Genomic DNA, 14,160 nt, shown 5'->3' with positions numbered 1-14,160 from the left:
AAATAATTTGTGATAATTCTACTTTTCATTTCTTATGCAAGTCCATCATAAAGAAGTTTGTGACAATGAAGTTTAAATCGTAATAAAATGCTGCAACTTAAATTTTTATTAATTTTTGTTCATTCATATTTTACATCGAGGATGGCATATGATTTTATGTAATCATAATGTCTGAAATCAGCTGTCACTTTAAAGAAGCATTTTCTTTTTGTTTCAGAATTCTGGAATTGAAAAGGCATTTCTATTTGATGTGGTCAGTAAAATTTATATTGCAACTGATAGTACTCCAGTGGATATGCAAACCTATGAGCTCTGCTGTGATATGATAGATGTGGTTATTGACATCTCTTGTATTTATGGGTAAGTAAAACATTGGTTTTGGGTTTTTTTTGTTTTTTGGGACAGGGTCTTACTCTGTTGCCCAGGCTGGAGTGCAGTGGTGCTAACATAGCTCACTGCAACCTTGACCTCCTGGGCTCAAGTGGTCCTCCTACCTCAGTCTCCCGAGTAGCTGGGACTACAGGCACACACCACCACACCTGGCTAATTTTTTAATTATTTTTTTGTGGAGACAGGGTCTTGCTATGTTGCCTGGACTGGTCTTGAACTCCTGACCTCAAGTGATGTTCCCACCTTGGCCTCCCAAAGTACTGGGATTACATGCATGAGCCACCTCTCCCAGCCGTAAAACATTCTTAAAGGCCGCAATCAAGCCATTCCTTTTTTTCATAATTTTTGAAGCATTTTGCATTTACTTTTTTTGACTTTTTAAATCACTGAGATCTACAAATAAATATATCATTTAGTATGCAATAATAATAACAATTATTGAGCAAATGCCTGGCATTTTGCTAATAATCTTATTGCCTGCATCATATAATTTAATTCTCAACTATTTCATGAGGCAGGAACTATAGTTGACCCTTGAACAAAGTAGGGGGTTAGGCGCGTCGACCCTCTATGCAGTTGAAAAGCTGCATGTAACTTTTGAAAATGCATGTACTTTTAAAAATGTAACTTCTAATAACTTACTGTTGACTAGAAGCCTTACTGATAGCACGAACAGTTGATGAATAAATATTTTGTATGTATTATGTACTGTATTCTTACAACAAAGTAATCTAGAGAAAAGAAAATGTTATTAAGAAAATCATAAGAAAGAGAAACTATATTTCCTATTCATTAAGTGGAAATGGATCATCATAAAGGTCTTCATGCTTGTCATCTTCACACTGAGTAGGCTGAGGAAGAGGAAGGGTTGGTCTTCCTGTCTCAGGAATGGCAGAGGCAGAAGGAAATCTGCGTTTAAGTGGACCCTTGTAGTTTAAACCCCAGTTGTTCGAGGGTGAACTGAACTGTGCTCACTTTACAGATGGCAAAACTAAGGTTCAAAGTGGTTAACTTTCTAACCCCCACTCATTGTCAATAAGGAACAGTACTAGAGTTCAAACCCAGGTCTAACTGATTCCTGATCCTCTGTTGAAAAATCTATCACCGTATCTGATGTTTTATATACTTGGGAGAGACTGATAGATCCTGAACTCTAAATAAATATCTCATACTAACAACATTTCTATTTTCCTCCTTGTTGGAAATAACTGGTTTTTTAAAATATATTTTTGATCGTCTTATGGACAACAGAGAATTATAAAACTAAGCAAACATTATGTGCTAATTATTACTTACTATTATAGTTTTATATTCCTAGAAAACAGGACTTCTTGTTTACTTAAAATAATATAAAATAAACAAGGAATGGGGAGAGGTGATTATGTTACCAGACAAATGATTCTACATAATTATAAATTTGCTAAACAGGTGTGGTACAGAGTGAATGGGTGTGAACTAGTTGTTTGTCTCTCTTACGAAGATGTTAGGGTGTTGCTGTCTGTTTATATTGTATGTTACATCCTCATCCATTCTTTGATGAGGTAAAGCTTTTGTTCATCTTCCTCTTTATTCACTGCCTGTCACCTGCTTCACACAGCTTGACACTCTCCCTCCCACTCTCACTGTTTCTCTCTTCTGTCTGAAAGCCCTTTTCCCGCTCAGTTCAGATTCTCTCTCTTAACTCTGTTACACACACACACACACACACACACACACACACACACACACACACACTCCCTTTCATTATGAAATAGGGAAAGTGATACCTCATAAGATTGTAGTGAGGGTGAATATCATTAGGCTCATAATGTGCCTTCACCTGGTAGACCCTGGATAAATGTAGCTGTCATAATTTATTATTATTGTTGTTATTAAACACTGCCATCTGGCTTTAGACATAGACCTTAGTGCCCAAGATTACTGCCCTGCAGTATTCTATTATTTTGAAACCATCAGTGGATGACCTTGAAATAGGCATGGAAGCTGAATGTATGCTGATTACAGTCTAGATTGCTGTGGTAATCAAGTACAATGAGCGACACAATTAATCTGGCACGTATTTAACGATATGCATGATCATTATTGTGCCATATGGTAATTAGATGTAAGTGGTAAGTTGTTCATGTAAATGATGTTAATCAGAGTTACTTTTACCCAGCTAAAACAAACATGGGGGGGTGGGAGGAGGAAGCTGGGCTTTGCCGGCAGATTGTTTTTCTGTGGTGGAGTGCAGTGTTGACGAGAACCCGCAGGATTCAGTCAGAACCAGTCCCGGTCGCAAATGGTTTGCCTGCTCTGGGATTTCTTCAGATTGTTTGCTGGAGCAGTGGCAGGAGGCGGGGTGGGGATGTACAGGGAGCCTGGGGACCTCTTAGGCGGTGAGGCTGCAGGTGGCCCTGTAACCGGAGGTCTCCCTGCCCTTTACCAGCTGCCCCGTGGAGACCAGTGCAAAGCAGGTGACCTGGTGTCTCAGGAATCTCTTAGCTGAGGTTCTGCCCCTCCTGCCCTCTGGCGGCTCTACACATACACCACCCTACCCTCAACATACACTTTAAAATATGTTTCCTCTTGTGTTTTCATTACTTAGACATGAAAACTTGAGTAGTAGAACAAGTTTTTATAGTTGCAAAACCTCACCAATTTCTACTCGTTTTTGGGGGGTCTTTTTTGTTTTTCTGATATTTTTGTTTAGTTTTTTTCTGGTTATGAAAGTAATGCGTTTTCATTGTAGAAAATACATACAAGTATAAAGAATAAAATTAAAATAGTTCATAATCTCACCACCTAGAGACAGTCACTATTTACATTTTTATATATTTTATTTTTATTTCTATGTGTAATTTTTAGGATAATGAAATCACTTTATATATAATTTTACATCCTGCTTTTTTCTTTTAACATGATCGCCTAAGAATTTTCCTGTGTTATAATGCTGTTAATAAACACAATCTTTAGTATCTACATAGTATTGTCTTTACTTGGAAATTTTAAAGACGTTTTCTTCATTGGGTAGAAAATTTTAAATGTTTCAGTTTTTTGTTCTCGGAACATTACTTTATAAGCAAGAGAAATTCAGTCTTAAAAAACAGCTAAAAACAATACAATGGAAGTTAAGAATCCTATCAAATCATCTTTAACATTTGAGGTCCAAGACTTAAAAGATTTTTCTTTTATATTTTGATAGGTTATAATGAGTTGAATCCTTTTCTTTAAGAAAAATAACTTCTACAATTTACTTTTAAGTAGCCATGTATATGACAGTTTAAAATACTCTCAAAACTAAAAACCTGTATTTCCCTTAAAGTACCCTACAATTCAGGCTTTTCATTAAATCTGGCGTGTCCCCTACCCCCTTGTGTATTTATGAGATTAAAGCATTAACTTTGAAATTAGATCTAGATTTGAGGTCCTGGCTCTATCCCTGTCATCAGCTTGGACCAAGTTATCTTATTTTCGCCCAGCCTCAGTTTCCTCAATACCTAGCTTAGGGGATTCTTATGGCAGACGGTGGGTAATGCATGGTAAGAACTAAGAATGGTACATGTCACATAGTAAATGCTTAATAAATGCTAGCTCTTATGTGAAAATAATGAGGTTTAGCACAATTCCAATTAAGTTAAATTTCTGGTCAATTAGTCATAAATTTAGGGAGTAAAAATAAATCGAAATTTATATACAGTTTCAGATAAGGTATAGGGAAATATTTTTTGCCTATAAGGATTCATAACTCTTTCATTACGATGATGTCTTCAGAGGGTCCAGTTTTGATCACTAAAGCCATAATAATAGCAATTATCATTGTGTATTTTATGTTTTCCATATTACCCTTAGTGCTATATATGCATTATTTCATTTAATCTCCATTAGGAAACTTTGAAGTAATTACCGTTAGTATACAGATGAGGAAATTGAGGCTCAAAGAACTTACTCAACTTGGCCAAGCTCATGTAGTAAATAAGAGCTGAGATTCAAACCTAAGTCATTTGTGTCTACAGATCACACTTTTCTTAAGTAGACCAACATATTAACTCTTTATTTTGAAAAAATTTCAAACATACAGAAAATGTGCAAGAGTGGTACAGAGAACTTTTATATACTCTTCCTTGGGATTCACCAATTTTACCAGTTTGCTGAATCTCTCTTTTTCTAATACATATTTTTCATCTCTTTGTTTTTAGTGACCCATTAGAGAGTAAATTGTAGACAGCATGGTGCTTTGATCCTAACTACTCGAGCAGGTATCTGTTAAGAACAAAGATGTTCTTTTATAGGACCACAGTTTAATTATCCAATTTAGCATGGCTACATTATCACCTAATATATGGACTATATTCAGATTTTACCAATGGTCATAATTCTATCTTTTATAGCAGTTTTTTCCCTGATCCAGGGTCCAGTCCAGCATTTGGTCTCATGTCTCTTTAGACTCCTTTAATTTGCAGTAGTTCTTCAGCATTTTTGATCTTTCATCAGACCATGCTTTTGACAGCCTGGCTATTATTCTATCATGAGAAAATGAGAAGCCCTTGGCCAAGGATGGAGGAAGAGCTAACCTCCATCCCTCACCTTTCTTCCTCAGGTCCCTGGAAAGTTGTCCACCTGCTGCAACAGGCACTCGCTGTGTCAGTAGGAAAGCGACTGTCATGGACTATGTATGTTCTTGTGACTGTGTGTTTCCGAGATCTTTTGCTGAAAGGCACTGCAAGTGTAAATGACTTACCATGATTATCATTTTTTGTGTGTTAAAGCTGGTCTCTGTCAGTGACTTACAATTTGTAGTTCTTTCTCAATGGTCAAATACATTTTGGTTTCTGTTCCCATTTAGTCTCAAAGAAGATGGAGCAGGAACCCCCTATGACAAGGAATCAACAGCCATTATAAAGCTGAATAATACAACAGTTCTTTATTTAAAAGAGGTGACAAAGTTCCTGGCTCTCGTTTGCTTTGTCAGAGAGGAAAGCTTTGAAAGGAAAGGTAATATTTTGATATGATTTAAAAGAACCATTTCAATTCAAACTGATACTGCATTTATTGTTTGTTGAATGTGAGTAGACAACAGTATGTCCCTTGAAACTTGTAGTCACAGGCCCCTTGGTTGGCAGCCTGAGGGGGGCCAGAGGTGACTTCTGGGTCAGTGAGCCAGCCCGCCCTCTAGTGGTGCAGCCGTGACTGCAGTGTGGTGGAAGTGGACCCGGATGCCTTCCAGGGGCCTTAGCTTCTCTGTCAGCGAAGCTGGCTGGCGCATCATTGCCAGGCTGTGGAGTCTCTTACCAGGGAGAATCTCCCCAGCTATATGAAAGGCAGATGCCCCGCCCCACACTGGTCCACACCTCTAGAAGGTCTTAGGTGACCATGTGACCATTTGTTCTCCTCATATAAAGAAGGGGACAGCAATACTTACACGACATTAAAGCTAGATGGTATTTGACTTCTTTTCAGCCCTCATATATTCATAAGTCTTCAAAACACATGGATGGTATCATGATTCTGAAAAGGGAAGACATAAATACCCTTAATAACTTCACCAAGTATCTTTTTAGGACCAAATTCAGTTTTATTTTGAAATAAAAGCAATTAACCTCGTCCCTCTCTGCCCCCCACTATCTAAACTGGGATACTTACTGATGTGGCCAGGGATTTTTGTTAGTAATTAGTGTATGGTTTACTAATTTGTTGGGTAAAAAAAATTCCCAAAAAAGTAGCAATAGTAACATTTACTGACATAGCATTTTTCTCCAATACATGTTAATTATAAAATGCTTTGAAAATTTAAGAAAATATAAAGAACAAAGTAAAACCACTCATTTCACCATCTAGAGCTGATCTGATGTTAAATATCTGAAATTTTCTCCCTCCCTCTCTCCCTCTTTCCTTCATTTTCTCCCTTCCTTCATCCCTTTTTTCTTTCTCTCAAATAAAACTGGGGCCATATTATCTATATAGTTTTATATCCTATTGTTTTCTCTTATTTATATCATGAGATTTTCCTAATTCATTGGCCATAATTTAGATTTTGTTTCTTTTTATCACAAAATTAATGGATTAATTTAGAAAATTCAGAAATAAGCAAAAAAATAATAATTATTGATAAGCTTCACTCAGATAACCACACTTAACTTTTCCTGAATAACTTCCCAGCCTTTTTCCTGCATTTACATATGTACTTTTTAAAAGAACTATAAGATTGTATGATAAATACTACTTTATAACCTTCACTTAAATTATTACAGATATTTTTCCAGCTCACTGTCTTTTTTTAACCACATCATTTTAATGACTGTGTTTGATTCTTTCGTTAGACATTTATATTGTTTCTAAATTTTGATGTTACAAATAGTACTATGATGACCTTTGCACTAAATATTTGTGTACAGCTTCAGTTATTTCCTCAGGAAAAATTTCAAGTGGAATTACTTAGATCAAAAGGATTGGCACATTTTGGTGACTTTTAATGCGTATTATCAAAATGTCCTTCAGAAAGATTTTTTTTGAGTTTGTGCTACTAAGAGAATATGAGTGTGTTCATTTTGCTGTATTCTTGTCAATACTGGGTATTAGTAATTTATTTTGTTTTATTTTTTATTTATTTTTTTGAGACAGAGTCTTGCTCTGTAACCCTGCCTAGAGTACAGTGGCATCAGCCTAGCTCACAGCAACCTCAAACTCATGGGCTCAGGCCATCCTCCTGCCTCAGCCTTCCAAGTAGCTGGGACTACAGGCACGCACTACGATGCCCAGCTAATTTTTCTATGTTTAGTAGAGATGGGGTCTTGCTTAGGCTGGTCTGGAACTCCTGAGCTCAAGCGATCCTCCCACCTCGGCCTCCCAGAGTGCTAGGATTACAGACATGAGCCACTGCACCCGGCTGGTTTCATTCTCATTTTACAGATGATTTTACTCAGGTCTAGAAAATGTAAGTGACTTTGTCTCAAGGTCACACTAACAGTTTATGGCAGTCAGGGTTAAAGATTGCTGAGCTTCTCTTTATGTAGAGCCAGGTATGTATGGTGTGTGTGTGTAACCATTGTACATATATTTCTTTGGTTAAAGATATTTCTCAAATTTTTATTGGATTAATATTTCACATTGATTTTGGAAGCTAAGGAAAATAAAAGTAATGCAGCTACAGCCCCAAAACCATGTAGGATGGCAGCAGGTCCTTAAATCGAGGAAACATTAGGGTCAACCTAGAGAGCTTATTTATTTTGAACTGATTTTAAACTTAACAGAAAAGTTGCAAGAACAGTACATAGTTTTTATATATTCTTCATCCAGCTTCCCATAATGTTAACATCTTACGTACTATATATAGTTCAGTTATCAAAACCAGGCAGTTAACATTGGCATAATACTATTAAACTACAGACCTTATTCATATTTCACCAGTTTTCCCACAAATGCTCTTTTTCTGTCCCAGGATCCCTGACTTGATTTAGTTTTTATTTCTCCTAGTCTCCTCCAGTCTGTGACAGTTTATCTCTTATATCCTTGACACTTTTGAAGAGTACTGATCAATTATTTTGTGGAATGTCCCTCAAATTGAGTTTGTCTGATGTTTTCACACAGTTGGAATGAGATTATGCACTGTGGCAGGAATACCACGGAGAAATGAAATTGAGTCCTTCTCAGTGCTCATATAAAGTGGTTCATTGATATGTCTTATTAGCAGGGATGCTAACCTTGATCTAATTAAGGTAGTGTCTGCTAGGTTTTTCTACTGTAAAGTTCCTATAGTTAATAAATACTTTCAAACTGTGCAATTCCTGTTTCTCCTTAAACTGTTGCCCACTAATTTTAACATTCATCTATGGTAATTATGGAACTAAATTTAAGCGGGAATTTATCATGTGGATCTTTGGTAAATTATTCCTAAACCACCTAGGTGGGATTATCTCTGAGGATAGGCAGATTTTGTAGAGTTTTAAACTGACTAGAAAACTGGGTATTAGTTTTAATGTTCTAACTAACAAATGTAAGCAAGTGGGCAGACTTCATGTTTAACTTGTGTGCCTTTTAGGGTAACCAACCATCTCCATTTGCCTGGGATTGAGGGGTTCCTGGGACAGGATATTCAGTGCTAAAACTGGGAAAGTCCCAGGAAAACGGATGAGTTGATCACCCTAGAGAACTTAGTGCTTATAAATGTATGGAGTACTTTGATTTGTTTGTTGGTGCTTTATCTCAAGCGTTATTGAGTCCTGTTGGTGCTGATAATCTGCACTTGATTATCTTTTCCTCCTGTTGCTCTCCTTCTGTGTGTTCATTAATGCTCCCCAGGACTGCTTCGGCAGAAAAGAGAGGATTGAAATCAGATGCACATTATAGGCACCTCAGGAAGGAGAGTGGTTAAAAAATGCGGATATCTGTGTCCCCCTCCAAACAATTAAAATAGAATTCACAGGAGATGGGCCTGGAAATAATTTTTAAAAAATTACCTGTGTGTTTTAATGTGCAGCTAGGATTGATGACCTCTAAACCAAAGAATGATGTGGGATCATATTAACTTGGGGGTGGGGGGTGAAGATAATTCCTGTTTTGTTCATGTCTCTGTCCTTGTATTCTCAACTGCCTTTAATGAAAGGGTTGAAATAACAAACACTTCTAAATGTTTACTTCCTTTAAAAACCTCAGTTGTGAACTTTGCTTTTTTACTTTTAAAACCCAAACACAGCAAAATTACTGTTAAATTTTGAAATGCACGAAGATGTAAGTAAGTTTTGTCAAGAACTATCAATAGGATGTCTCTGAAATCTCCCCAGTTGAGAGGTTTTTTTTTTGTTTTTTTTTTGAGACAGAGTCTCACTCTGTTGCCCTGGCTAGAGTGCCGCCTAGCTCACAGCAACCTCAAACTCCTGGGCTCAGGCCATCCTCCTGCCTCATTCTCCCAAGTAGCTGGGACTATAGGGCGTGCACCACCACACCCAGCTAATTTCTTTCTATTTTCAATAGAGATGGGGTCTTGCTTTCCCTCAGGCTGGTCTCGAATTCCTGAGCTCAAGCGATCCTCACACCTTAGCCTCCCAGACTGCTAGGGTGGCATAAGCCACCCCACCCGGCCCCAAGTTGAATAATTAATTGCAACCTTCTCACTGAGCCAAATTTCTTTAAGCTTTCTTAAGGCAGTTTGTTGTGCATATAAGCAAAGAATTCGAGGTTGTTCTCACATCTTGTATTCAAATTCCCAAATTCCCACTAAGTAAAATCATTTCTTTGTTTCTTCTTTGTATCTTATTACTTTCCCCCTTGATTGCCTCATTGATCGTTTTCTGGAGGAAATTGTCTCCTAGTTTCACTGTTCATGTGGTGCACTGTCTCTGCAGAAGCAGCAGAGGGCACTACTCAGAGGCTTTCCTGCTCCCAGAAGTGGAGACGGTGGCCACTTCCCTGTTGCAGTTGAAGAATTTCATCGTTGGCTGGAATCCCAATTCTTTCTTTGGGTGGGGCTCTGGAAGTATCACCTGACAGATGGAAATAATTGCTGGGCTAGTTATTTTAATAAATTTAGTAAATAGAACCAACCACTTTATCCTAATTGGTGTAAACATAATGTTGTTCTCAAGACTTTTATAAATTAATTGTAATGATGAAAGATGCATTCCTCAAGATTTTAGATTGTCTTTTATTCTATTATATTTTTGTGCCACTGATTTATTTTTGAAAACTCAAGAAGATTCTCCCCTACTATTTCTGCACTTAAAACTTATTTAATATTGAAAAGCTGAGAGTATCTTTGGTTGTTAAATTTCTGAGCTTAGATTTGACATGAAGTGACTGTTACTACTGGAGACTTTGCTTCCCTGGGGTTCTGAGAATGGTTTAAATATAATAGATATTCAGTAAAGATTGATTGATTGATACTGTGGCTTTGAGATCTCAGCCACATTCCCAACTCAGGGTCTGCCTCTACTCAGAGTCAATTTAGTAATCCCTTTTGGGGAGAAAAATTTTTCATTACAGGTTTATCTTAATTGTAAGAAACCTTTAATTCTGAAAGGTAAAAAAATATACAGTTCAGTGGTTCTTCACATCTTTTAGGTCATCAATACTTTTGAAAATGTGATATATACTGTGGAACCTTGCCTCAGGAAAAACCTGCCTTCACAAGACTTTGCCTGCAGTTCCTGGAGCCCAGCTGCAGACCTCCCAGAGAAATCTGTGGCCCTTACATGAAGGCTGCTCCTCCACCACCCCCTGCTGGCCTGTCCTGGCCATGGCTGACATAGAAAAATGGAGATTATTTCTATGTGACATTTACTGATATTTTTGTTCTCTTCTCCAGGGCTTATCGACTATAATTTTCATTGCTTTCGGAAGGCCATCCATGAAGTTTTTGAGGTGAGAATGAAAGTAGTGAAATCTCGAAAAGTTCAGAATCGGCTGCAGAAGAAAAAAGGAGCCACCCCTAATGGGACCCCGAGAGTGCTGCTCTAGGTGAGGTTTCAGGAACACCTTTGAAATCAGACCTTTTTGATGAGGCTGCTGCGTCATGTTGCACTAAAGGAAGAGGAAGAAGGAAATTGGGACACATAACATGGATTTGTTGTAAAAAAAAAAAAAATTCCTGCAACCCTCTTGATCTTTTCTTTTTTAAATAAAGTAAGCACTTTCAAGCAAAAACTTGTATATTAACAATGAAGTGAAATCCACTGTACTTTCATTACACAAATGTAAACTTTTATGGTCTTTAGTCAGAAAACTCCCATTTGAGAACTGCCAGGAACTGTACATATTTTGCACTTTTTCATGTTTTTTTCTCATTGAACTGAACTTTGATAAAATGACTTTTTCTAAGCTTTTTCTGTACTTGGTGTCAAGGACATGCAGACTGCAGTCCATATCAATATGGCAATCAGAAACTAATCAAAAAGTGATGCATTGGGAATGACTTTTTGTAAATTTGGGAATCTTTGCTACCAGTTGTTGAGAAAAATCAGTTTTCAGTGGAGCTGGAACAGATTGGGGCTATAAGCTCCAGGAGCAATAAAAACTGTCCCCTATTTATAATGGGTATAAACAGGAGTTTTGTAGAATATATTAAGCACCAGACTTACCTAAAAATTTCTATAGCCGCGGCTGTTCTTCCCTGCTCAACAGATTTTATGAAGCTGTTTACCTCAACACATATCTTCATAATCACTTTATACAGAGAGATTATTTCTTTTTACTGTATTCTTTGGAAATTTTGGGACCAGATTTCCAAAATGGCGCTGATCACTGGAGAGAAATCAGAATGTCATTAAATTGCAGGATTTCTGGAGGATTTTCTGTACCTGTCATCCCGGGCAAAAGTAACATTAGAGGCCAAAAGTTGTCCCAAATGTATGTGATTGGCAACTGCAGACTAACAAATATATATACAATTCTGGATTGTATAACATATATGCAATTCTGGTACCTGTGAAATGGCCTGTTGCCATGCTACAATGAAAATGTTTGTTTAGGACCAGTTTTTTATTGCTGCATGACCTCAGTGAATGGAGCAAACCTCAGATTTCCACCATGGAGCTTAATCCTGTTAGTGTCATTTGTTATTTAATACCTCCAAGTCTCTTTTTCATCTGTGGCAACGTGCCTGTGTACTCCACCTCTTCCCATCTTGTGATTGAACTAGAGCTCCCTGTGCTAGCAGCATGCTCTGCAAGGCTGAAGAGCCATTATGAAAGCCCCTAATGGTGGGAAGTGGGAAAAGGATGGCCAGAGGAGGCATTACAATTAACTGTGTAATTGCTTCTATGAAATTCTTTCAGTTAATGTTTACTTTAGACTAGCAGGAAATTAAGAGAACTAAATCTACCCCTACAGCACATCATTCCAAGTAGGTAATTCTGTGTCCATCACAAGGATTAGCCCCTGAAGGATGTTTGTAAGACATTAGAAAATAATTTTTTTTAAAGCAGAGCCTCCTAGGGATATCAAAGCTGATCCTAGCAAAATATATAAATCCCTGAAACAACTTGTCCTTGAACCTTTCCCACTTCTATCAGTGGCTTCTTTCTGTCCTCTCTCCTCCCTCTCCCCAAGTCCTATTCCTTTGAAGCTGATAACTGAAATTTAAGATGGTAACTGATTGGGGTTGAAGGTTTGAGTCTGTGCATTTCAAAAGGAGAATTCTAAAAATCATTAAGGGGCCCTAACTCCCTTCCTCGTGCTTCCTACTCAGAAGCCTGGATAGTTAGGCACCCAGGGTTCCCTGGTTTCCAGAGCTATACCCTGTTGGACCTTTGCCAACAGGCCTGGCACTTATGTGTTATTCTTATAAATCTAATTATCTAATATTTTTTACAGAATGTTTCTCTTTGAATAGCAAATAAAGAATCAGTTTTCTAATACAATTGTATCCTCATGATAGAAACACTTGCCTATCTGATAAATCACACATTACTTAGGTATATATATTATTATAACCAGGTAGAGCCTCCATTTTTAAGCTGGGTATATGATGAGTTTTTGCTAAAATGTGCCTTAAAAAGCCTATTACTTCAAGAGCAAGTGATTCTTTGGGGGAAAGGCAAAATAATCCTATGACATAGGACCCAAGTTCATGGTAGTAAGTGTACTCTTTGATTAATCACACGCTAACATAGATGACTGCCTCAAACCTTGTAAGTGTGGCAATGACCCTTAATTAAAGAAAGATACGGGAGTTATGTCTAAGTGTTCAGTTTTTCAAGTCTGTGGTATTGGAATTGCAGCATGTGTTTTTGCAGGAATATAAATCAAAATCTGGTTGACATTCACAAACTGTTATTTTCTGAACATAATATATTTTGGACCCCTAAATAGAAAGTGACTAAAATCTCAGCAATATTGTTATGTATGGGTTGTCAACTCTGTGTGAAACTTACTCCAGAAAAACAGCTGAACTGTCTTGATTATTAAAGTATGGTATGCATTCAACTTGTACAGACTGGATATAATTTGTAATCAAGCATAGTGTGTATGTTTTACTTTAAGCTGTACATCATTTATAACCATTGTTAAACCATTGTTTTTAAGAATGTTAACTGCCAATTTAAAAGTGTGTCATAGCTTCATGATTTGATAAAGCTTTCATCTTATTTCAGGCATATTCATAACTAAACTTTCTGGGAGCAGAGTGGTCTCTTTGGTGAAAAGGAAATATGGCCTTTTCATATTCGTGAGGTTGTTTACCATACATGTATGTCACTGTTTCCTTGGCCCTGTTAGGTCCATTTAGTAAAATTTGTCCTGATTAACCAGCTCTCATGTTATGAAAAATGATGATAAATCTCACTATTTAAATTGAACTTACACTTTTATTTTTAAGTCTTCTTATCTCTCCATATTTTTGATGGGGACATGCCTGTTAGAACTGTAGAACTATTCTTTCAGTAAACTTCAGATATTAATTCTTGCTGCTCTGGCGCTAATCCCCTAGTCACCTGGAAATACTTTTCCTGATAGTCCACATAGTAAGATTATCATCATTCCTTACTCCGCCTAATAAGATTCCACTCTATAATGACCTTTACAGGTACCCTAAGAGTTCTCAGAGAAGGCTAGCATTAGATATTTTAAATATGAAATCCTGTTCTGATTAGAAAACCCGATCTGAAATTATTTCCAAGGTTTTTCATCAGTGGCAATGTTGAGTTTAAGAGAAAGAAACGTAGTCTTTAACAGGATTATTTGATGATAATAGATACTGATTGGGTGCAAACAATATGCCAGGCACAGCTCTGAAGTGCTTTTATAGAAGTAATCCTCATAAATCTGAGAGGTAAGTACTATTATCATTTGTTTTACAGA

General features: G+C 37.1%; 1 protein-coding gene across 1 annotated transcript in view; it reads left to right on the top strand.

Moving 5' to 3' along the window:
* RRAGD (Ras-related GTP binding D) overlaps positions 1–11,019 on the top strand; it is a 38,114-nt gene extending 27,095 nt beyond the window's left edge. Inside the window, exons 5-7 of the mRNA XM_012638190.1 lie at positions 218–360; positions 5,216–5,364; positions 10,670–11,019. Coding sequence (XP_012493644.1) covers positions 218–360; positions 5,216–5,364; positions 10,670–10,821 — 444 coding nt within the window. The 3' untranslated portion in view covers positions 10,822–11,019. The remainder of the gene's footprint in view (positions 1–217; positions 361–5,215; positions 5,365–10,669) is intronic.
* Positions 11,020–14,160: the final 3,141 nt, after the last annotated feature.

This window comes from Propithecus coquereli, unplaced genomic scaffold, assembly GCF_000956105.1.
Source record: "Propithecus coquereli isolate 6110/MARCELLA unplaced genomic scaffold, Pcoq_1.0 Scaffold127, whole genome shotgun sequence".
NCBI lineage: Eukaryota > Metazoa > Chordata > Mammalia > Primates > Indriidae > Propithecus > Propithecus coquereli.
The sequence above is the reverse complement of the archived record's forward strand: the minus strand, read 5'-3'. Positions and strand labels throughout refer to the sequence as shown.